This window comes from Eufriesea mexicana, unplaced genomic scaffold (assembly GCF_001483705.2).
Source record: "Eufriesea mexicana isolate 0111107269 unplaced genomic scaffold, ASM148370v2 scaffold1992, whole genome shotgun sequence".
NCBI lineage: Eukaryota > Metazoa > Arthropoda > Insecta > Hymenoptera > Apidae > Eufriesea > Eufriesea mexicana.
The window spans coordinates 676235-703963 of NW_016910066.1; the positions used below are offsets into that span (position 1 = coordinate 676235).

General features: G+C 29.5%; 1 protein-coding gene across 3 annotated transcripts in view; it reads right to left on the reverse strand.

Moving 5' to 3' along the window:
• Window positions 1–27729, reverse strand: part of LOC108549397 (GTPase-activating Rap/Ran-GAP domain-like protein 3) — a 200898-nt gene that overhangs the window by 107007 nt on the left and 66162 nt on the right. For all 3 annotated transcript variants that reach the window (XM_017902756.1, XM_017902755.1, XM_017902754.1), the window contains exons 2-3: window positions 15036–15102; window positions 2824–2907 (exon numbers count right to left, since the gene is read on the reverse strand). In XM_017902756.1, the coding sequence (XP_017758245.1) occupies window positions 2824–2907; window positions 15036–15102 (151 nt within the window). The remainder of the gene's footprint in view (window positions 1–2823; window positions 2908–15035; window positions 15103–27729) is intronic.

The window sequence follows — 27729 nt, forward strand, 5'->3', positions numbered from 1 at the left end:
TACTATATTTTATGTAAAACTAATTATGGTAAATTACCTAATTAGATTGGATTGACATCAACTAATACCATCATGTTTAAGGCTGTAACTTGTATCCTGTTTTAAGATTGGCCACTATGAAAGAATAGTATCTTTCTTACAAATAGAAAATATGAATTACTATTTTAATAGATTGATAAATGAGAAGAAGAAATTGCAATATATACAAGTATGAATGTTTGTTTCAACGCATCAAAATATAATCAATATAAGGTATATTAATACACTTTAATACGGTATATTTAAAGTATAGTAAACACTATAATTAACACTAGATTAAATATTCTTTTATATTCCTGATCGAAGTTTCAGATCCTTTATTTATATAAACATATTTCTATCAATTTATTTGCCTCTAGTCTGATTTCACAGCTTCGCTACATCGTAGTCCATATCAGATTAATATCTAATAACGAACATAATACCGAGTCGTCTATGAGCTTTAATGAATCTATAATGTAAACTCGAAAATTGAATATTTTTCTGATAACGATTTTCAGTTGATAAACACCCCTTATTATTCACCCACATACCTCTATTCCAGCACGTTTCCAGCTTTTAGCGTTTGTTGCAGTTACAGTATTTCCGTCACGTCCTTGCTTGGCAAGCTTTCAGAAATTTCGTTCTATTTTTTTCATGTTTCAATGTTCTGATTTATCTAGGTATGTAAGTACAGTATTCTGACCTTTCATCTTCCTTTTCTCGAGACTGTATTCTTCGTCGAAGTACAAATGCATTTACATATTTATGGTCTATACTTGTATAAGTGCAAATACAGATATTGCTGCAGTATTTTAAATTCAACGTTATTCGTGTTTCTCGGTAATATAATATTATCAGATAAACACGGTTCTATTTATCGATTTCATTTTATAATAAAAGTATTTAGACACAAAAGTATTATTGGAATTTTTGCTATTACATAATGTTTATTTGATCTTTGCGTTAACAATCAAGAATCATTTAATGTGGTAACAATTATTAGGTAACCGAATACTTGAATCTCACAAATAGTCTGTTTCGATATATAGTTTTGTTTAGTTTCGCTTTTATATAGCATAAAGGACACGATTTTAATTGAATCGAGCAAAAAAATGACTCGAAATTGAAATATGGTTTTATGCTAAAGTTACTTGCCTCTGTCATTTGCATGCTGCGTGCTATTCGTGACTCTCTTCGTAAATCGGAAAACGAAATCGTTTTCCAATAATTAGGAGACGAGTCTCGCATATTTAAATAATTTTTTTTATTAATTAGTAATTGAAAATATATCTAATAAACCAGGCATAACAATTGTCTCTTTTGTTATATTTCTGTTAAGATCTATTTTAATAGAATCTATTATAACATATAAATATATAATTATGTAATTATATAGATTTCAATAGAATGTATCATAATATATGTATATTATATATGTATGTATATAGTATAAATAAATTTGAACCTGTAACTGTAATTCTAAATATTTCGTACAAATTTTTAGTTTGACGATATAGATCGATGTAAGAATGTTCAAAGAATAGAGTTGGAAAGAATTTTGCAATATTGTCGCAAGAACATTTAAAACTGTTAATATAGAAATTGGCATCCTATTGCCTACGTAAAATCAGTATAAATCAATTTTTATTCGCAACTTTCCTTTTGTCACATTATCGCACGTATGTAAATAATTTTAGAAGCCATTGGTGCGAGTAATCGTTGTGTATTAAAAAATTCAAAATAATAATCAATACTTTGAACGCTGCTTTCAAATATTTTTGTCATATTTAACTATGACAAAATATAAGTAAAAACGAACGTAACTACTTTGATTGATAAAAATGAGTACAAACCTCTAAAGCTTCATCTTCAACTTCTCTTGAGAAATACGAGACAAAATAATCCATTCGTTTTTGTATATTGTAATTGTCTATATTATTGTACTATTTTGTATATTGTATTTGTATATGTAACTATTGTATATAGGTGAATAATAACCATATAATATCTCTTTTAACAATTAATCAATTTAGCTCTAAAACTAACTATAAAACTTGTAATGAGAACCTACTTAAATAGGTATATTATGCACAGATAATATTTTAATAAAGATTAACAATTTAGGGTAATTATTTTCAATTTGTAACGAACGTACACAAGTGCGTAGTTAAATGAAAAAAATTGAAGAAAAGTGGAAATTCTAGATACCTATTTCTTTGATTATTAATGAAAATGAAAAATAAACTTTCATTTTCTTGGTATTATAGTATTTTTATAAATACAGATACACATTTTACTACATTTTTTCACTGTTTCATACTTTTCATGGTATGGTATATCTTGAAACTTTTGATATACTGGAATGAAACCATTGCCTTATTTAGACTGGGCATCAGAGGTCTACTAGATTATGAATTCTTTTTTCATTTCTGGACATGATATTAGTATACATACACATGAAACTATTAATTTTGTTGAAAGTGGATGCGTATTTTCGCTAATTAGAAAAACAAAAAATTTGAAATTAGCTAGTTTGTTCTAGCACCAATTTAATATTAATAATCGTATACAGACAAAATTCAAGGAAGAATCGCATAAATCATAATAGTATACTATATTTTCCACACATAAGCATATCACAATACGATACAAAAGCAAAAAAGAAAAAGCAAAAAATAGCGCAGAAAAGAAGAAATAGATCTTAGTTTAACTATGAAACTGGTAAAAATAAAATTTCCACAGAGATAGAATAGAAATAAAAAATAGGACGGATGCAAAGAGATATAATTACACGTTTCTTACTTCCTCTTTCTCGCCAGGGGAATCTCCGTTCTCCACTCGAAATCTTCTCCCATTGTCGGACCCGTCTTGCTCGATCTGCGGCAGCTGAAAGACGATTTCAACGGAACCAACATTAGCGACCGTGCGAATCTCTTCCGACGATATGAGAAAAGAAAAAGGAGGCGGGAGATAGAAGGACTGTGTTCCAGTTTTGGAGGACCATCGTTACGCATGGAAAGCCGGAAAAATGAACGCCATTCTGTGACCCTTCGCCCGTTCCCACCCCTCTTCCAACCTCTTTGCACAGCTCTTCTGTAATTAACTTTTATCGCGCATTGCCTCGTTTTTCTTTATTTCCACAGGCCTTCTTTGATTTTTCAAAGACCTAGATTTTTTTATTTACAAAATAATCTTGAAATATGACACTCGTAATTCGAAGTTTAAAGTTTCCAAGCACGTTTTCTTAGCGGTATGCAGCTATTCGTACACTGTTTAATTGTACAAGTCGGAAAATAATGATTTTATAAGTAACACGATGTGAGAATAAAGTTTTCGGATAATTTAATAAGTACAACTAGTAGAACCTTGTCAATTTTACCAAAATAGTCCGTTCTTTCGTTCAGTTATGAATAATGAAGAATTTTTCGACAGAAGGATGCATACGATAGCATAATTTGATTACGAAGTATTTTGAAAATAGCTCGTTCATCGAGTTATACATACGTATGTTGTCTTTTGATGAAAGAATAAATAACGTAATTTGGTTACTCGGAATATTTTCTTTATTCAGTTATGCACAAGTACAAGTGCTTTTCTGGTCAAGAGGTGAATAGCATATGTTACTTATAATATGTAACATATATAGTTAATGTTTCTTTCGTTGGGTAGTAGTGTTTAATGGCAGAAAGAATTAGTATTTCGTTGAAAAAAATACTTGATAAAATTGAGTGAACAGTTGGTATAATTATGGTTGAAGAAGAAGCTGTACTACCTCTGTGCAGTAATTGAATCGATCATTAAATCGCGGAATGAAACAAATTAAGAATCAGACACTCACATTAGCCAAATAAGAATAAAGAATATCGTGTTACAAATGTTTAACGAAACAGAAAGTAAAGAGCATTTTGTAGAGAATACAAGTCATTAATATGTATTAATTGTTCCACATTATACGCGTCATTAATAACCACATATAGTAGAAACTCTATTATATCAACTAATTGGGAAACAAAAACGAATATTATTACTATTATAATATTGATCTACAATGACAATATTATGTAATTATTATTATTATTATTATTATTATTATTATCATCATCATCATCATCATATAACGTACTATGTCAATTTTATAATGAATCAGTGTGAACAAATCTCATCTTTTAGAAAAAAAAGGACACTTTGTTATATACATACACAAGGTGTTGCATTGAATGTGAAAACAATGGTAGAGGTGAATTTGGAACACTAAAATGAGAAAAAAAAATTCATATGAACATACACTCTAAATGACCTTGTTTTCAAATTATATCGTACTTTATCGCAATAGTCTTGTAACTTTATGCATGGTATGTTTGCTAAATTCTGAAATGTAATAACTTTAACGACAAATATAATTTTGTATTGACGATAATTAATGAAAATTAAATTAATGTAAAAATTAACAATAAATATGCCCACGTCAGATACATGTCAACCGTTTCACTGCCGAAATAACTTATTTCGCTATTAATAACTTACAATAATCCTATTTTAGACGGTAGTATGTATTTACGAATTTGTTTCATCTTTATGATTCTTAACCCCTTGCACAATGATTTAATTCTGAGCAATGATGTATTGAAGAAATATTTAATTTTAGTTAACTACCGTACCTCTATTCTATTCGTGATAAAATTATACACAGATTTTAGAATTTCCTCAAATCCTGTGTGTATTAAATCACGTTAAATGTAATTTCGATCATATGACAAATAATTCTAATTCTGATATTAATTCTAATATTCGACAAAATACCGTGACGAATAAAACCCGTTATTAGAGTGCAAAGGATTAAATAGTACAAAAAAGCAACAAACCAATAACAGATCTCATTGTATCTACGTAGATATAAATGAAAAATTTTTGCAATATAAAATGTACTATAATTCGAAAATAAGGTTATGTCGGATATATGTTTCCAAAAATTTATTTTTTTACTTTAGTATGCCAAATCTATTCCTATTGCACTTCTTACGTACAACGCAACAAACCTCTATTGGAATTTTAGGTTTTGCTTATTATTTTCTTATTATTTGCTTTAGTACGACAACGTATACTTTATTCTTGGCTTGTTCTTTATTAGTCAAGGAAGGTACATCGTTTCTGTCGAAATTCTTATAACCAATTGACCGACTCGAAAATCGAAGAGGGTGAGCGACGCAGTTCTCTGGAACCCTAATTTCAATCTGCGTCTTAAGGAAACCATATTGTATCTCAGAACCTTTCGTGCAGTTTAGTCACGCGTTTCATACACGAGATTGATTTTTCCTGTTTGACTAAACGTATTTTTCCAACATACTCTCATCTAATGTAATTCATATAATAAAAAATTTTCACAGAACGGGTGTTCGATAACGAAGGTTCTATTAATAACGAAGGTAACATTGTCAAAAGACAAAATGCGCGATATTTTAAAGCGAATGTCAAAATGAGAAGAACCTAGTAAATTCTTCGAACGTTTGCGTTTAAAGAATATCGAATAACGTTTGTGTTGCTGGGTTAAACGAACCGCATCTAAGGCATCGAGTATGTAGATCGAGTTCCAGTGTTCAAAAAGATACGCGTAGGTACGTGTCAGTTGGCTCAATGCGATTAGGATACGTGTCTCGATAGAGCCTCGTAGTTTCTTGTGAATTTCCATTTCGCGAACCAAAGATAAATATCAAATCGACTTCCTCGGAGTTTGCGAATATCAAGATTTCCCATTGATCGCGCGATCTGATAAAACTGATTTCGAAGTTTCAGTTATTTCAGGATATTTGTTGCGGTGAAATGAATTATGTAGGATTGTTTACAAATATGATACAGTTGTTGGAAAGTTTCAGCAGAATCGTAGTAATAAGAAAGTGCTTAAGGTACTATTTTACTTTAGGGAAACTGAAAGTTTTATGCACGGGATAACTTAAGGAATCGATTTATTCATGAAAGATTGTATAACCCCTGTTCACTGAGGTACTTTTGTATCGATGCACAAAATATAGGAAGAAAACGCAGAAATTTGAAATAAATAACATTTTTTAATTTTATGCCTTCATCTTTTTTTCATTTTTAGTCGTTTTAACAAGTCTCACCACCAAAGATTAAAAGAAAAATCAATTTTTTGTTGTTATTATAAATTGCCAAAACAGATATTCCTGCAGGATGTGTAAAATATTGTACAATTCTAAGCACTAAAAGTATTCCTTAAAAGAAAATACAAATTTTATTGGTACATAATCTAAGCATTTTTCTCTCCTCATGCTTTATGCATTTTAGATAGCGAAGAAAATATAAAAAATACAACAGCAAAATAGAATTTGCTATTCCTTAATCTCGGAGTTCACATTTCAGATCGACTAGATTTTTCAGAGATTCTGCTAGAATTATAAAAGCAAAATGTTTCAAATGCAAGTTTAACAATTATTATGCAATAACAAATTGCAATATTAAAAATTAGTAAGACACTTTATATTCAATACAAAATTAAGAACAACTCAATTTTTTGCTATAAAATTTGATATTATTTTTTCATCAGTTGATACATTTTTGTCCTTTTTTTTTTTAAAAAGTGTTAAAGTTAAAGGGTTTAGATTGAAAATTGAGTAATTTAGAAGTTACGAATTTTGTCAAATAATCTCGATTATTTGATAATCATTTGTAAGAATTTATTTATTACTATTTCCTAAAATATAGGACTGCAATTGCGCCAGGGATATCTTGTAAATTTATGTGAAATTAGCATTAGAACTACCATATCAGTCAGAACAACACATTTGGAACTTTTTATTTTTCCACTTACTGACAATAAACTTGAAAAAATTAATATCGACTTTTATTAAGATAGAAACATAATTATCCGTTTGATCACTAAATAGAGTAATTGATTTGTCCGGATTTTGAAAAATCGAAAAGTGCCACAGGATCGGTCTGCACATGATTAACGATCATTAATTAACATATGACAATTTCGATTATCTTACGAGCTATTTGCTTATGTCAGAATGGCTGCCTGAAGAAAGGGTGTATGTTATAAATATTCGAAATTTATTTTCTTCGATAAGATTGTCAGTATGATCTGAAGAATAGATTAGCAGTCTTTAACACTTGTCGATGCTGCTAAAAATTAGCAGGTGTAATAGAACAAATAGTGATAACAAGTCGGAAAATGGACGAATGTGATCATCGAAACGTGGCTTCACTTTAACATTCTCATGTTATTCTCACGTTCATTAAAAAAGAAAGGTAATATGATGTTAAAAAATATATGTTTGAGTTAAATTGCTTAAATTAAAAATTAAGAGAAATATATTTTTATATCTTTTTTAAAATGTCAATGTCAACGATGTAAATAATAATTTTTTATATCCAGTTTTGTACTTGTGGTCAATAAAATCCAACTACTATTGGATCATTATTTATTTCTCAAAACAGAAAAAGGGTGAATATTACACATGCTAAAATTTTTTAAATTTATGGAATGTTGCATACGTCCTATCTCAAGATACTCATTCAAATAGTTTTGTTGATATGATCGGTATGACATAATTAATTCTTTTCGTATTGTATATCGTATTCGTCCTTAGGCTAACAAAAGTTAATAGAAATTTGTAAAATAGTTTCGTATTGTATCGAAACGTGTTCTCGATATGCCATGTCGTGTAAACAACGTGTCAAACAAAACATAGAAATAATACAAAGCCTAGGAATTTTTTTTAAATACTTTACATAACTTAACAATTTTTTTTTAGAGTTTACATGTCAATTTACCTTAACTTTTAGATTGCTTTACAGTTCATACACTCAATCAAAAATTAAATAAACATTTATCCGAATTCGTGCTATACAAAGATTGTCCAAGTTCATAAAGTACTTCTATATGGAAATCATTTTATGAGGACATCGTATTAAAAGAGGACTATTGAAATTCTTACTCCGTGTTACATTGAAATTGCATACATTATTTGATTTCCAAGTATTTCGTTATAATAACTACGAACCATTACCGCTTTATCCATATGAAACTTGTAAATAATACTATAAAGCACAGTTTATTTCGACAAATTGCGATATCGTAATTGTTGCGGAAAGCGATTTTGCTAATGGATCAATTCGCAGTTCGCGATCTCTTATAAAAGGAAGAAAACGTCATTGCGACGTTTGACATTTTTCAATCTGGATGAAATAAGCGTGACTATATCGCTTGGCACTATGCAATACGATTCTTCGAAAGACCCTGCCACTCAAATGCTTGAATATACATATTCATTTTCATCGTACTACTTTCATTATTATTATATACACTATATTTATATAGAAATTACGGGTCGGTAGTTCTAATGTTAATAAAGAAACAATCAGTGCACCGCGGTGTGGTGAACAAATGGAAACCAGTAATATTGCACGACAATGTAAGACCTTTTGTGCCGAAAATAATACATGTCCTCGTTAATAAGTTTGGGACACCTGCAGATTTCATATGAAATATGATAATCGACCTAGATTATCGCAACGATTAATTGTTCAGAATTTTGCATTAATATGATATAACGATGATCAAGGCACACGAGAAAATTTTGAAGAAGATTTCGGAGAAAATTTTGCTAGAGTATTAGAAATGCGATGAAATATAGTTAGAATCGCATGTCCTTCGTATTTAAAATTTATTCCCCTGATTTGACAGTTTGGAAACTGATTGGAAAAGTTCTAGATTAAATAGATAGGAAATTCAGAATACTTTGTTTACAGTCTAAATCGAACTCTGGTTTCTCCGGTTTCATCTAAATTTTCAACGATTTCATTTAAATTGAAACCAAATAGCAACGAATAAGATGGAGAAGTTAATAATGCGATGAAAAAATTGATTAAAGTAGTAAACGAAAGTCACAATGAGTATACGTGGAAGAGATTTAATTCTATTATACATCAATTATAATTCTTATTATATTTTTTTATTGCAATTTATCAGTAATCTAATTGTAAGATTCGTAAGGAAATAATAATTCTTAGAGATTTTAATAATTTTCTATCAAATTTTTACGAGTACCTTATTTTCTACAAGTGGCTCGATATGTGCGCAGGGAAATGTATTTATAAAGCAGCCAATTGACTATCACGAATATCTTTGTTATTTTTAGAGGCACGGACAATTGTTTGCCAAGCTCTGGACAAAGACATATAAGGGTTCAGGCATAAGAGAAAGGCAAATAATACGAAGAGAGTAAAAATATGTCAATGATAATTTTTCAGTAGGTGAAGAACTTCTGAAGATATTATTTATAGTTTTCCAAATTACGTATCATATTTTTTCATTTTTATTTTCAGGAAAATGGCTAATTTTTGGGCGGTTTCAGTGGCCTCTACAGAACATCCGATGATAAATAAAGAAATAAAACTATAAAAGTTAGGTGATAGATATCCGAAGAGATTTTTAATTTTAGTATTTTCCATAATCATAATTGGAATATATAATTTTAGAATAAACCAAAAACTTTATTGTCACTTGATATGTTTACATATTATATCACGGTCATAAAATATGAATATCAATTATTTACTATACGAATGCTGTCTCCGTTCTGAAAAGCTATTTATAACACCTTGCGTGTACGTCATAGTTTTCAATTTGTCGATGTTCATTTTTCTTTACATATAGCTTAAGTGCTTACTTAACATATACTACTAATGTAAATTATTCGTATACATAGCTCAAATATATAAATTGTTCATGTACACATGTAACGAATATTTTTGAAACGATTCAAAAATATCAAATTATCCAATAATAATGAAACAATCTTCTTTTTTCGCAAGTAGTAAAATGAGGCAATTAATTATATATTTTATTATCATTTCTCCCTTATTTTACAAGTTTCTAATAAAATTTTTGAACAATCTCTTTATCTCCATTTTTGGAAAAAATCTTATTATTCATTGGATAATTTAGTCATGTATTACGTATAATATCAGTGCGACAAAATTTGTGGTACAAACTGGAATGGATCCAATATTTTTCTCAATTCCAATTCCTCGTACAAAAGTAGACGGCAACTTCAGAATAAATTTATTTCATACTACATTTCAATTTCGAGAAAAACGACTTTTGGTAATGCCACTTTATATGCGTATACACATATATCTCGATTTAATTTCTATTTGTTTCTTCTTCTAGTAAAGAATAACTTGTGTCATATATACGTATTTCTATATTATTTCAGTAAGTTTAACAAATTCAAGCGTGTCTTTCGATTCAAAAGTGAAAACGTAACTTATCCTACTACTACATCAGTGTGTATGACCAAGAATCTAAATATGAAGATTTCTGAAGTATTAAAGGTGGAGTTAGGCGAAACAAGGAAAGTACATATATACGTGTCTTGTTCCTGTGCCATTTCGAGTACCAATTTCCGAGCTCTGCACAGTATAAAACTATAGGTATTTGAACTTTTAATATTCAAACGTTTAGTTATCTCAATAGAATATATCTCCGATTCTAAGAAAAAACATCGCAAGTCACAATATCAAAAAATGTTTGCTTTCTCGTTAATTAGATTGCAAACTACACGATTTACGTATTAATCAGAGAAAAATGGAGGAAAATAAATCTAATGTTCTGAAAAAAATTATGCAACTTAACCGAATGTTAATAAGATGAATTACTATTCGAAACTTTAATCTGCGATATATCGATGGTCAAAATATATGATATACGGAGTTTTTCTTTACAACCACGGACATCCTAATAGTAAATAAATTTTTAAGATACGAAGGTGTAGTATTTATGTATATAATAATTAATTATGATTCTGATGATTTCGTAATGTATTTTTTTGGTACAAATATGTGGTTCTTACACGCAGTATATATTTTCCTGTATTCATCGGAATGAATTCTGATTAAGACAATTAATTATGCAGCTAATTGCATATCGCGTGACGACGATAATCAAGCAGAAACGTATAGTTTATGTATCGAAGGAAAATGCGAAATAATTAAAAAACTCGTAGATAATGAAAATGTAACAGAGTTGGCAAAAATATACGACGTCAAGAAATCTGTCATCATAAATAGTAAGAAACAGAATCAGATTCGAAGAAACCCGACAAATGTTAAAGAATATCCGAACTATTTGCAGCATTTAAATGAAATCTTATGGAGTTATTTGCGTAATTTAGTAAATAAAACTATATGGAATCCTTGAATATCGCAACAAACTGTTAATTATATTTCTATTTGAATAAATAACTAATATAAAGAATTGATTACTCTATCATCTCATAAACAAAGAAAAGAAAGTGATAATTCTATTCAAAATTTCCTTATTGCACTGTAGTATTCTTATTAGTTCAGATACTGGATATAATACCGTATTTACATTTAAAAAATAATACGTTTGAGAAGACAACAAAGTACACAAAGTCGATATAATCAGAGAAAAAGAATTTCTGTTTAACTTTAAAAGCAATTTTTGCTGCACTTTGAAAGAAACTTTTTACCTGGACCTGTCAAGAATTTTTTACAAGCTTTATCAGCTTTTGTACTTCAAAGATGTACAGGACTGTTAGATCTAATCTACCCGGTAAGCTGCAAGAGTGTATCTGACCTCTATCAAAAGAAAATTGAAAGGAAGCACTCCACTGACCTAACGATACAACAGTAATCATAACAATTGCAAGATCGCATCTCTTTAAGAACAGTCATTCGAATGAGATAATCGGTACTTAGAATAGTGACTTTTCTAAAATTTATGATACGAACGTGAACATCTGCTATTTTAAACTATTTAAAGCGAATAAAACTTGGACTAAAAATCGCGTATGCAATTAAGGAGTTCCTTGAAAGAAGAAGTTCATTTCTCAAAATAGGCTTTTCTTCTAATTATTGCATTTTTATAGTCTGTTCCAGCAGTTCTCAATTTGCGATACGTTAAACATTCGCAAGTGATAAGTGGGCAGAAATTAAGTAAAATTTTAAAATTATGCGCAATGAAGTATACCATACTATGTACAAAGTGATACGTGATTACATCACATACTGATCGATATTCGAGGAAAAAAGGTTGAGAATCGCTGGTATATTCCTGCGATTACGGAAAAAGTGAGATCGCGAGAAAATAGATACCATTACACCATTCAACTTTTACCTTTGCGAGTTTTTTCTATCTATTACCAAATTCGAGATAATTGCGTGGTTCACTCTGTAGGGTAAGTCTATAATATAGAATATATCTATTCCGCGGGACACCCCGTATATTAACCCCTTGGCTACTGTGGGCGCCTATAGGCGCTTAGAAATTTTGCGTTTGTGATTCAGAGGGCGCCTATGAGCGGTTAGAAATTTTGTGTTTGTGATTCAGAGGGCGCCTATAAGCGGTTAGAAATTTTGCGTTTGTGACACGGAGGGCGCCTATGAGCGCTTAGAAATTTTGTGTTTGTGATACGGAGAGCGCCTATAGGCGTTTAGAAATTTTGCGTTTGTGACACGGAGGACGCCTATAGGCGCTTAGAAATTTTGCGTTTGTGACACATAGAGCGTCTATAGGCGCTTAGAAATTTTGCGTTTGTGATACATTGGGCGTCTATACCCGTTTAGAAATTTTGCGTTTGTGACACGGAGGGCGCCTATAGGCGCTCGGCGTAGTTTAGCTTTCTGACACGGAGGGCGCTCGTTTTCACAAAAATGGCGCATATCGTAACTCAATTCCTGCCGTATGGTACGGCCGTTGCGTATCAAAATCTGCCATAGTCAAGGGGTTAAGGGTAAAGTTTACCCAATATTGATTCTACAATTTTTATCGATATCACAGTTTTACAAACAAAAAAAACTTTTAAATATCTCGAAACACGATTTTGCAGACAGGCCCTTTTTCCAAAGAACTCTTCAATCGCACTTGGTGTCCTTTATTTTTCATAATCGATTACTCGTTTCTTCTACGTAGGCTCCGTTCTTTTTATTCGTTCATTCATTTACGACATGCGAAAATAGTTTTACACGTATAATTAACGTTTCTTAGTAACGTATTATCAATTTTTAATATTTACTTTTCTTATCAACGAAAAGTACTTATTCTTATTACTTAAACTCGCAAAGCTAAGTTAGAAAAGCTCAAATTAAGTTAAAAGCTTGGAAATTTATTGGCTGTTTAAATCCTTTACCTTTTCAGCTTATTTGCAATAGACGTATCGTAGCCTTCTTCCTTGCGTTAAAGGATTGACACCCGAATAGATAACAGTTGGCACTTGGAGTAATGGATTTCAATTACCGATGCTCGATACACGGATACATGGGTCTACTTGGATAGCTATGTAAATTCAGGACAGATGACCTACAACGCGTGGATCAAGGGTAACACGAGATGTCTCCGAATTTTTAGGATTTCTTTGATTGAGTAGGGTTCTCCTATCACTGACTGCAGACATTCGATAAGATATTCGGTTGTGGCAACTGAATTTTATATGTAGCTAAAGGCACGTTTAGATCGGATTGGTCATCCATCAATTGTAAATCAGTTATAATTTAAATTTTGAACAGGAAACTCCGTCATTTCTTTCAAAGACTATTTCTAACTTGAAATTTTACACTTTTAGTATGCATATAAATCATTAGTTCGGCATAAAGTTGTAAGAACGTTGCTATTCTTTAGATCCCCTTAGTGAAGCAAATTTGGTTAATTCTTTGAGGAAGAAAAATATTTTCAGTTCGCGAATCGGTTAATGTAAATCGAAAGAAAATGGCGCGTACAATGTATAATACCTAAGTCATAATAAATAACAAACTGAAAGCAATTTTTTAAATAAAAAGATTGCTTAAATATAATTATGATATTTTACGGTATACGTGATTTGTTATTATGAATTGTGTATGTGACGACGGATGTAATACCTAATATTTGTAATACCTAAGTCATAATAAATAACAAACTGAGAGAAATTTTTTAAATAAAAAGATTGCTTAAATATAATTATAATATTTTACGTTGTACGTGATTTGTTATTATGAATTGTGTATGTGTGTGTGTTTCCCGCCATAAGTGACGACGGAAGCATGATGTCACGAGTCGAATGTTTCGAAGGAGCTGGAATGTTTGGCAAGTTTCTGCGATTTCGATGAAACGAAAACTTGTCGTTCTTTTTCCTCTTTCTTTTCTTTTTCCTTTTTCTTTTTCTTTGAAATGTCGTATGAGAAAATAGTTGTAAAACTAGCTATTTCTGTTCAAACACGCTATAGTACAAAAGAAGTACAATTTACTGTTCTTTTTGTCATAAAATCTATTAAATAAAAACATATACACGACATCGAAATATGGCGATGAAAGCAGTAAAATTATTCCTTTTCACAATATATGCGACATTCGACTTAATTAATAAAAGTATCGTGCCGTTTATTTTGCAGCACTTGTCGACACTTATCTGAAGGTTGATATTGGAATTTTTGCCCATAAAATTTCTTTAACACAAATGTTATATTTCGTCATAATTTATTATAATAAGCCTTTATGTTGGCTAACGGTAATTTAACATAGTTTGATATAAAGAATTTTTTATTCTACCTAACTTTTTAAATGGAAGGTTTCATTTGGTTTTAAACAAAAAATTCCTTTGTTAAACTTACAAATTTTTTTTTGAATTTCTAAAACTTTCTCTGATTTTGAATTTACAACAACGAAAATTAATTCTTTGGTGTGAATCTACTTAAATATATATCTACATACATACATACCAACGTGCTAAAATATATGTTTTTACTTGCTGTATAATTAAAATACTTTAATTCTTAGTTAAACAAATTTAACAAATATAAATACATATCGTTTTCCTCGAAAAGTAAAATTTTGATTTATTTCTTCACGATAAATTAATCGTGATCATATTCTCGTTTGTAATTTTGTCGCACTGTGTATACATAATACCTTTGTCTAAATTCGTCTAAATTCTTTAAAAATATTCAACACTGTCGGTAAACGAAAAATTGTAGAGATAAGGTGGATAACTCACCATTTCAACGCTGCCATAATATCGTCTGGAGAGAACCCCTCGCCTGGAAATGGCGTCTGTGGTAGACCTGAAACATCGTAACGTTCAAGACTCGACCGACAAACAGCTTCTTAAATTTTATGCCGCAATTCGTATTAACAAAGACGGCCACGACAAAAAACGCGGAAATACAGTCTTTCTGCCGTGCTTTCTCCGATATTTCTTGTTTTTTTACTACCGAGATATCTGGGTTAATGAGGGCAGACCGCAAAAGAAAGGACCTAGATTGCATCAATTAACATCTTGCTTAACCAAATTCTTTGCTTATGGGCAGCGCTTGGATGCAATTATTTTTGGCTAAAATTATTGAAACTTTTGTAGTATACGATCTCACAGCGCCTATTAAAATTTGGAATAATAACGAATGATTTGTTCAGATATCGATTGTTTTTTATTGATAAGCGAGGTGTCGAGTGTTCAATTATACAGAATATTCCGTTGAATGCGACACTACCGTAATTTTTCAATAGAAATTAAAATATTCCTCCTGTATGAAGTTTGTATATATATAACATAAACATGATTTACAAATACACGTCTATACTTCGCGAGATATTAAATTGGGACATGCATATTAAAACGAGTAAACAAACCACGTATAAACACGTGTTCCACATATTTCAGTTTTCGTTTTATTAATTAAAGAATGATTATGGAAAATGTTCGATGTGTCTTTGTGTTTGAACAAATTTTTTATACGGTGATTAAAGTGATTAAAGTATACCGTGTAAAAGTTTTCGTTAAACTAAAGTAAACAATATAAAATCAATTTAAAATACAGGCCTGCATTTGATAACAACCTTTTTTACGGTTTGTCGGTTTCCTGGATGTGAAGATAAAAATAAGTAAAACGCGTTAAGAAAATTATGCAAATAGAAATTAAACGTGTTAAAAAATCGTGTAATTGAATAAAATGTGTTAAAAAAATCAGGCAGAAAAGTACCATGTGAAAAATGTCTCTGCTATCTTCGAATATATGGAGTTTGATTGAAACTTTGTCTTATATTATTATATTCGTGAATTATATATTATTTTTATTATTACAAATTATGTACAAAATAAAACTATTTTATGTATGTATACTCCATATATCCTTCGCGACATAAACATACAGATTATATAGGTCCAAATGAACTCGGGGAAGATTAAGATCAGTCATGTCGTCAAAATATGGACAATGTCATTACACAGTTCTATTGCGTATACATGTATATATACATTTTGAATATTTTCTTTCACATTAAAATTGCAACCAGTAGTTTTATATAATTTTAATTTAAATAAAAGATATAATTTGCACGGATGAGGGCAATTAAAGAGATACAATGAAGGTGAATAAATATACATATATAGTTACTAGACTGCAAATTTTCATACGAATACATTTCTTTCATACTTTATATGTTTTGCATATTTTACATACGTGTAATTTCAAAGGCTAACCGTACCGTCTATTCATCTCTTCTTGAACCTCTGTTTAAATTCTTACGACGGACTTGGAAATTTATGGTCCTTGCCCAAACACCGAGATCCTCTAGGCCTACACAATGCCCAGGATAAGGCCACGTATTTCTCTTAAAGAGAAAACAATTTTCTCAACAGTCTCTACCTCCGATGATCCTTTCTGCACAAATTCCTTAGCCTAGAAGCATCTAAATTCCACCAGCTGCCACCAACGTTCCACCAATAGGACCAAAATCTTATTCCATAGAAATTGAATCCGAACTGTCAACTCCTTGAGCGGTTACCTAGTACTTACACACACATATGTCACGACCAAAGTCAATTCACAGCTGGAGTGACGTATATGTACGGATTATCAAACTTGGATATTTCAATATTTATGCCATGTATCTCGATTTGTATACCGTATTAGACTTGGAGCTGATTCATCGTGTTAATCGAGTTTCAGTTTTCGCGTATAAATCTATTGTATGTACACATATTCCATGGTAAATCCAATCTTCGGTATAATATTCTAGCGGTTACGTGTTAATAGTAATTTAGACAATTAATGCTAACGTGAAATATATATTTAATAATAAATCGTAATTCTCAAGGGAGAAAAGATATATACTATGCATTGAACAATATTACTGGTTCCTTCGGTATAACGTAAGCCCCGAGAATAAAGTCACGATATGTAAAGCCATATTGAAACCCATATGGACGTAAGGGATTCAACTATAGAGCACAGTCAGTAACTCTAATATTGAAATCCTACAGCGTTTTCAGTCAAAGACCCTACGACTGATAGCCAATGCTCTTTGGTACGTTATTAAGGAAACAATCGATAAGAATCTACAACGAAACAATTTATAAGATCTGAACATGATCTCAGTAAAAAAGAAATTTCTAAATTTAGCAGCTGCTATTCCACTCGTTTAATTAAGACAGTACGAAGTAAGACTGTAGGCTTAAATGGCAACATTTTCTAGAATTGTATTATAGATCGCAATTTGGTAATGATTAGATAGATTTTTAAATATATATGTGTTGATATAATAAAAGAGCAATGTCTGTAAGAAAGGGATGCCTGGAACAAGTATGCATGGAATGGTAATATCTAATTAATTCAGGTTATTGTGATAAATGAGTATGCGTGTAATGATTAAGGTGTTGTGTGAATTGTGTATGTAATGTAATGTATGAAAGAAGGAAGAACAAAACGAGAGTGATTTGGCATAGGTCAGTTGCAATTGAGTTTTAACAGTGAGAAGAGGTGTGAGCATGTGATTGTGATGAATTAATTATATTTAAACTTAATATCTGTGTTTGATAATCTTTGTAATTAAATGAAAAATTGTTCTTATTGTTATTAAAATTTCATCCACCACTAACACGCAATACGTGTAATATATTTGCGTATAGCTGTTTAAAATTAAAATAAAAGAACAGCACACTGAACAGAAGTAAGAAGATTATCCTTCGATCACACACATTCAACACTGTAACCACGACGATCTAATCAACGTTCCTTGTAAGACAGGAAGAATATAAAATTAGCTCGAAATATATTACTGGACTATGCTAATCACGTCTATTTTTATTTCAAGATCTACGGCGAGGCTTTGCGACCCCAAGAAAGGCCAATCAAATTACGGTTTGCGGTCGTGATAACATAAAAGGCAGATAACTGAATATTAAGTATTTTTATATATTTTTTACAATTTTCACATACTTTTCTTTTCTCACTTTGCGGTAATTTGTGGGTTCTGAATTACGATTCACAATACGCTTATGTTACAAGTTATAATTACCAAGGATTAGTTTATAATAAACGTATTTAGTAATTGATTTTGAAAAAATTTTGAAAGAAATGTTATCAATAATTCGAATTCACGGTTAGTATCTTAACACTAGGTTTGCGGATAGTATCTGTATACCTATTTCTAAGGACATCTGTCTAATTGACAGGTAAAGGAAACCACGTGCCTTTTACTTTAACGATTAGTTTAATTTAAAAACAATTATATATTATATTATTAGTCTTAATATAAGTTAACTAAATCTGTTACTATCGTCTAATTGGAGTAATCCTTCGGTCAAATTGACAGGTTCCGTAAATCTAGTGTTAAGAGATGTAAAGAGTGATATTATAAGTATAGGAAAATGTAATTATATTGAGATACGCTTATGAACAAAAATTAAGAAACGAACATATGATTTGTGAATTTTTGTATATTTCTTGTATTAGGATTATGGATAAAAAGAAATAACTATCTGTATTTTATAATTATCTTTATTCTATTCTAAGGAAGGTATTACCTCTTCGGCGCATAGTTTAAAGATATATCTATTTTTTCTAAGAGACTGATTTTTGTATATACGTTAAGACATATCCTATTTTCAACACCTTGTTTTCTAAGATGCAGGGATTGAAATTAAAAATAGGCTCCATATAAGAAGGAACGAGGAAAACTTATTGTTCATCGATATATAAGTTATCTTTCGTTCTATTTTCAATTTTAATTTATTTATATCGAAAGGTTAAGAATATACAAAAATTCAAATGCAAATGATAGCTTCGTTTCCCAATTTTGGTCTATAAATGTATTAATTTGATTTTATAGGTTTCGAAGTTAGAATTGTTTATAATTTTAATGAGAAAGCTAGAAATTCTATGCAAGTTTTATACAACGAATAGATAACTGAAGAAGAAAATACAAATTTTATTTTCAAAGGAGGTGATAAACACGATTAATACGCGAGTACTGCTGCATGTATATGGAAGAAATAAACACTATCATATTAACCAGACAGAAGTAAAGTATCGAAGAAGAGTCAATTTTATCATGATTTATGCCGAAAAATGGTAGCCATAAAAATGCCTCGGTGATACCTAGACAATATAATGTGGAAAAATTTCTGAAAAAATACACACTTGGGACTTCTTTTCACACGGTGAATGGATACCGTATAGGAGAAAATCACGCAAAAAAGAAAGAACAGTAAAGTTTGTTTTAAAAATCAAGCTTGTTTTGAAAATCACAAACTATATGAAAAGTAATATCAAACATATATCAAGTATATTTACAAGAATATTATATTTAATAAATATGATACGTATATGTGTATGTATATATTATTAACTAAATATAATGTGTATAATAAAAGCAGTAAAATAAAGGAAAAATGTATAAAAATTTAATAAACTAAAGCGAAATGCAAATATAAGGGAAATAAGATTTTGTTGATAAGTTAACAAAATTAAAGTAAAATTTAATAAAATTTACAACGAAATATCTTTACCGACATTATTCGTTAAGTTTAAAATTCGTTTCCTTACTGCAAAAAGAAAAAAAAATACTTTCTGTGTTTTATGCTAACTTTTTGTAAGAAACCGTACAATTTCTAAAGTCCATTTGGAATTTTGTAACACGTTCAACATTGGAATTATCATATATTCGATGAGATGATGTTCCCATTTGTGTTACTGTAAATAAATAAATTTTATAAATTAATAATAAATAAATTAACAATATTTTTTATTAACAATAAATAAATTTTGTTTCTTAAGAAAAGTTATATAATTTTAAAATTATACACTCCTAGGAAAGATTACCTGTGACATCTTTGCGAATCGTGTATTCGAAACGATCGGAAAGATATTGCAGGATCTGAATCTCTGCTGATAAAACTACAATGTCAGTTGCTATATCGTTAACTTGGAAACAATATGTGAAAATGAAACATCAATATTTCACTTGCTTGCAAGCAATTGAAAAAGATAAATCATGCTACGATTGCTTGATTTGTGGATTCGGTAATTCGAATGTTATGGGCAAACGTTAAAGATGGCTGTAAATGAAAAATTTCTATTCATGGACACAGATACAACTCCAAATATTTATAATAAAGACATTTATATTTTATTTTATAACGTATTTTTTCCTTTTTAAACATTTATTAACAGCAATGCACTAATTTTTATTATAAAACAGGTGTTTTCAAAAGCCCCATATCACGTAGAAATTCGTAAAGAGGATGTTCTACACGATCCTCTTTCATCACAGCTGTTACAGTCGTTACAAAATGGTGGACTCGGTAGAAGCAGTATTGTTCTCTATAAAGCATTTACAGGGTGTATTAAAAGTGTAATAATTTGTAATTTTTTGTGATTTTTATTTATGTTATGTTATTTACGTTATTATTTTGATTTTAATGTTAATGTTCTTGAATTGTATTATTTTTAAAATAAATAATAAAATTATTTGGACATCGATTAAAATTTCGAAGGAAATTATCAAGAAGGAAAATTAAAATCAAGGTTTAACGTATGTTAAATGACGTTTTGCTCGTCAGTATGCAAAAATTAGAGAAAGAAAGATACGTCTAACACCAATGGATATAATTCTAATGGAAATAAATCTAGTATTTGCCAAGATTTCTATGGCAACATACAGAGTTATTCTATGTAATATGGATTTATAATGTGTATATGTGTGCATATGTATATACACATACTTTATATGCGCAAGTATATATAGTTTAGACGAAATATACATCGAAAACATCGGAAATAAATGACGAGATTCATTCTGCAAATCATTTTATTTTGACGTTTAATGTCAATGAAAAATCACTCTATCATAGATTGTTAAATTCGTTCTTTATGTAGTTATTATTAAAAAATCTAATACCATTAAGAAAATTCGCGGTTGCTTTGATATCGCAGAAAATGTAAGATATAAACAAACCGGAATGAATTCGTTCAATGCGTCCATTCGAATATATTAAATTTCATTTTAAACGCCTTTTTATAGAATTAATAGATAAATTATTTTAATACTGTTTTAACGAAATAATAGTATTTTTACGTGAATTTCAATTTCTATCCCTAAGCTTGTCATTAAACGGCATTAAATGTCAGGAAAAGACTATTAACACTATTTTTACCATATAACAAGCAGAAAGTTAAAAATTATCAAAAACTCAGGATATTTTGAGCTATTTCTTAAATATGATAATTTAAAGCTTTAAAATATAGCTCCAAATATAGCATAGAAAGTAGTTCATATTCGCTTACTTTGTACGAAATGAATACATTTCTAGATATTTTAAATAATGCATGAAAATTTGCGTCTGTTATACGCGAATATTTGGTTTTGTATTTTTGTCCGGTTTGCCACATCGTGCGATATTCGGATGTCGAAATGTCGAGACACGTACTTTCTTTTTGTATGGAGTTGGCATGGAGTTTATCACTGGGCTTTAATTAACTTGTTACTAAATTCAAATTGAATATGAATATGTACAGAGAAATAATTTTGATTTTAAATATTAAACATTAATTAATATTAAAAATATCAAACAGTTGTGTATTCAAATTAATATACGTATACATTTTTTGAAATAAAGAATTGAAATAAAGAATTGCGGTAATATGTAACGAAATAAGAAATTTTCAATTCAAAATCGATTACACATATTCGTAATTGATATAAGTAAGAAACTGATGAATTTTAATAAAATAATATTCTATGGTAATTATGGTAACAGTTACTAAAATCTTGTAGAATATTTTTTCTGCTTATGAGTGATTTTATAAATAATCAAAACAAACACGTGAAAACAATATTAATCGAATCGTGATAACTTTTTACTGCATCGTGTATTCTGTTTAGTTTTATAAACAACCACACAAAGTTATTTTCAGCGATCTTTAATCACGAAGTAAGATAATGATATCGTTCGATACGTTAAACCACAATGACACATTTTTTACCCGAAAAACTACTCACATCCGCCAGGAAATGTTTAATTTTACACCAAATGGAGTCATATGTTAATGTACTTTTACATAGATATGCAATGTATTATTTTTAATAATAATAAGAGGGAGAAATAACAGCTTCTTGTAGAAGGATAAATTAATATTTAATAAAGAATGATAATTTAATAATAATATATTGATTGTTCAATAAATTGTAATTGGTTTACATATACGTTTATTCTTTCTTAAATTAAGAAAAAGTTAGTATTCGTTCATGCAACTATATTTCAGCTAGTATTTTCAAAAGTGTTAGAAAAATATAAAATTATTCATTAATTAATGCATAATAAATAAATTAAATTCATTAAATTGTTCGTTATTTATAATTCTATACAAGATATTACCATGCCTTTTATACATTTATATATCTATATTGTGATAATAAAAAATATTATTTCATTGCAGGTTCTTTTTTCTATTAGTCCATTATGTGGAAATACCAAAGGGTAATATGAATATTCACAGTAATCATTCTTTTTTTAATTATCGTACATTCATAAATATTATTCCAAGAAAGGTAATAAAAAAAAAAACAACCAAATTTCTTAGAAAATAAATAAATGGAGTTTGAATTCTCTTCTTTGTGTAAAACGTTGAATAACATTATCTCGAACAAATTAATTTACTGTTAATATATAATATATAAAATGTTAACATATATAAATATTTAAAACAAAATGATATATACGTGGTATGGGAGAATGGAGTGAGTGTTTGGCAGCGAATGGCAGGTGTATGAATGGCGTAGTATAACGAATGACTGTCGGCAAGATTGATGAGTATTTAGAAGGGAGAGATTGTGGATCGTGAGAATATTTTTATTGAATAATCAGCAGTGCGAACAATGTCGTAAAAATGCTTCTAGAATTTTGCGAGAATGAGAATGCAAATGTGAGCGCGTCAGGATGGTTCTGCGTAAACGCTGGTCAGCTATCAATCTGTATTTTTTCGATTAATAACAATTTATAAAAAATCTACATACAGTGAGTCACTGCCATAATTGTATATTACATATCAGAAAATATTTCGTCTCGTAAAAAAGTTTAGGGATGATTTGGAAGAAAGGATTTTAGGGGTACATATTGTAAATATCTTTTATCTGTGGGGATTTTTCTTCCCCCTACGGTTGCTGTAGTCGGTGAAGGGACGAAAGGAAAAGGAAGGGATGCGTTTCGTCTCGGGCCTGCTAGTGGATTCATCAAGCAAAGCTACCTAGCAGGCCCTGCCTTAGACCGGAATAGTATTGGAAAGTTTGGAAATTCTATATATAGGAAACTTTTATACATAAGGTTTACCAAGAATTTGCGGGGCAATGATGATGCTACCATATATCTATTTAGAATCGTATTGGGAGAGATCGACAAGAGTAATATACTTAACCCTTTGCACTCGACGATTTTTTGGCTAGAGAAGAGTAGAAATTCAAAGATTCTCTACTAAAAAACTGGCGATAATTTTTTGAGCTGTAAATAAAGAATTGTATAATAATAGAATTGTAGAATTATTTGATTTCGATATCTCGCACACTGTTACATTACATTAAATTTGGTATATTAATTAATATCGATCTTCCAAATTTTATGAAATGGTGACTGAAGCTCACCTCTTTAGTGCAAAGGGTTAATATACTTAAGCGATCTTAAGAGAACAAAAATAAGCTTTATTGATAGAATAACGGATTAATGTAATACAATAGTACCTAGGCAATGCTCTTACAACTTTCTTACAACTGAATTCTAAAACTTCTGATTTAAAACTCACTGCTGACTTCAAACTAACTTTCAATACTGACTTCTCTAAAACACTGAATTTAAGCTGACTTGCTCGCATCCTCGTACCCCCTACTTAACCTTACGTTCTGTCTTCTTTCATAATCAGGCTTTCTTCCTCAATCACGCATTTGCGTCTCGATCTTGGTGGACCAAGTACTTACTTCAAACGTTCAGGATGCATATGTAAACTTTCATTCGTTTCTCGTACTCCACTTTGTCATAAATATCCCTTGTACGTGGTTACTTTCGTCCTGTGTCTTAAACACTTTTAACACATTGTTGACCGGTGACGAGTTAACACGTCATTGCACTTGCATTACCTATTTCAATTTATGAAACCCAGGTCGATATAGAATATTCCGTGTGAAAGTAATTCTGAAGATTGGATTACAAAATAATGGCGGGTGACATGACATCGTTTTTGTGTAAAATTGCCGGTTAACAAAGTGTTAACATTATTTCGGGGCCGTACTTGTTCCAATCCTACATCTATATTTATTACGTAAAAATATAAAAACAAATGAATCTTCCTATGTACACAGAAAATTGAAATTATTAGGGCTTTGTCTGAAAACCGCCTCAGAACTAAAATTGTACATTTAAAAAGATAGTTTATCAATTTACAAAAATTAAATTTTAGTATTTTGTTGAGTTTCCTTGATTACGTTCTACCTAACGCAATCTATTTTCTATCGATCTTACCAATTTTTCTGTAAAACTGGGTTCAATTTTACTTCATTCCTCTACTAATGCTCTTTTCAAATCATTTTTATTTTTAACGGTGTTTCCGAACTCTAATTTCTAGTTCGTGCCAAATTTGCCCCATAATGTTCGAATCAGGTGATTGCGGGGGTGTATTTATAACTTTGGGGCAATTATAAGGAAACCACATCAAATTATCTCCGAACCTTTTATGATACGAAGCATTTTCTGTACGATTTTGACTGTGACTCACTGTATATAGCAGAAGGAAGGCTTTAAGATTATATCAATAAAATTGGAAATTAATTCAACAATATACTATACGATATTTATGGTACATCTGTTATAAATGTACTATCGAAGGCTCACAAAAGATTTGAATATAACATATTATGTATACTAGTAAAGAACACTTAAAGAATAAAGAAAAATTATACATGAAAATATAAAACGACTTATGATAAAGAATTATTACTTTGAAAGATATATCGATTTTAATATCGGGTAGTAACGTGCATATTTAGACAAAAAAAGAGTCTTAAATGTCAAGTTCAGAATGGTATTAACGTCACTACCTAATATCAACATTAGAATATTATCTGAACCATTGCGTTTTTGAGATAAATTGCTTTGCATTTTTATATAGAGAATGACAAGTTGTATCGATTATTATGTTAAAAAGTAGATGACTCCATTTAAAAAAATAAAATTGACCTTCATATGCACCGAATATATGCTCTAGGTCATATGTTTCGTTTTCAAATATTTAAAATTTCGCACTTTGATTATATCATAAATTTTTAAAATTAATTATGACAAAGCTACGAACTTATTCTAATATTTTCTAAATTCTTTGCAAACTTTTCGAATTTAATCAATTCAATTCTTTGCTATTTTACTAAAAATAATCTTATTTCAATGTAAGGTAAATAAATGCAACAGGAAATAAGTGGCAAAATCATTTCTTTGCATTTTTGATTAAAATCACTTTCATAATTTGCACATTGTATATTCATCCACATCTTTTTATATTTTTAAACATTTTTCAAAATCATCAATAATTTCGAAGATAAAAAATAAATTACTAAATTATTAAATTATTATATATATGTCTTTGTAAATATATACCACATCATTTTAAATATTCTGATTTAACGTAAATATTTCACTTATTGAGCTTAAGACATAAGCATTCGAATATTTTCACATATGAATGTGTTTGATTTTTTTTTTACTCAAGCTTAAATTTTATGCAGCTATCGATAAGATTAGTCATAAAATTTATTAATATATTCTGTTATCTAATTAACAATTATATAATCATTAATGTAAATATTATTAGTTAATGTATTACCTACTTTTTACAAATTTCACTGAAAATGTGAAAAAAATGCGTAACGATAACAACCTATTATTTTATGGCCGTTGGCCATCAAATTAGGATGACGTACTATTCCACTGTCTTATCATAATGTTATACCGTAAATGATTGATTGTTCTTTGCCATTAAAATTATCGCAGTTAGAGACACTGTATACAGATGATAAAAACTGAAATGACATGATTTTACAATTTATATCAGATAATAAATAAAATTAGATAAAAAAATATTTCTTCCTGAAGTATATGTGCACTTTAAACATATAAAATATAAATCAAATAAAACAATATTTTATAAAAAATTCTTTCATATTGATTTCATATTTATGACTTTAATTTTAAGCTCGTGCTATAGAAGATTGTTGAATTTTTATTGATATAGGATATAATATAAAATCCAAGATAAGCAGTGCTATCTACAAAAGTCAAAGTAACCTTAAATTTATCGCGAAAAATTACTTTTTTGGAAAATTCTAATATCATGATTTACAGGCGATAAAAAATTAATTTTTGTTTTGATTTTTCTTACATCATCACAACTCTGCCTAGCAAATCGATGCGACTGTTACATAAGACACCCGGTATGTAATCACGTTTCTATTTGAATAAAAGGCAATGTTACTTTTATGAAAAGCAGTTGCACAATTTTATTAGAATTGCAGAAACAAAATATCTGAAATCAGTCATGATGACTGGTTGGATAATTAAATATATAGACGAGAATATATATTGATACATAGTTACTTGCATTAATATTCGAACATAATACCACTACCTCTTGAATTGTTGTGTACACAAAGGAGCCATTTAAGCTTACTAGTGGTATTGCTTATTTTACGAAAATATTACATTTTTGGGTTAGGTAGAAAAAGTATAGAAAATTGAAAATTATACATAGAAATTGGAAATCTGTTTTGAAACCAGAAAATGTTTATACTTGTATAGTGATGTATTTCGAGTATTGATGATGGCGAGGTATTATCCACGTTGAATTGTTATATTTTAGACAAGAATAAATACACCTTTGAATCTTTGAATTTTTGAAAAATAAAATTTATTAAGAAATGCACATAAAATGGGAATATGAAATATTTTTAAGTTTTACGAGGGTGTTAATGCAAAGGATAAAGTTCCATTAGTACAAAAATACTTACTACATTAATTTTATAGTTAAGAAACGTTAAAATTTTCGCCACAATCGATCTCCATGATGAGTTAGGCTGAAAGATTTGAAAGAAACAAAAATAAATTTAAGATTACAATCAAGAATGGAATTAAACTTTAAATTATATTTGAAAAAAATTATTTTCGATACACTGAAATGTATGAAAGACATTGTTGAGCTAGAGGGATACAAAATAGAGTGCTGAAATTACAATTTTTTAAAATTTTATAAACAAAATATTTCTTTTCCATAAAATATCCAAGTATTAGCGTAACAAGTGCGTCAGCTCTTTGTTTAAAATTTATTGTTCAATATAATGTTATTGCCAAGAAAAATGTAGCTTCAAGCTACGATAAATAG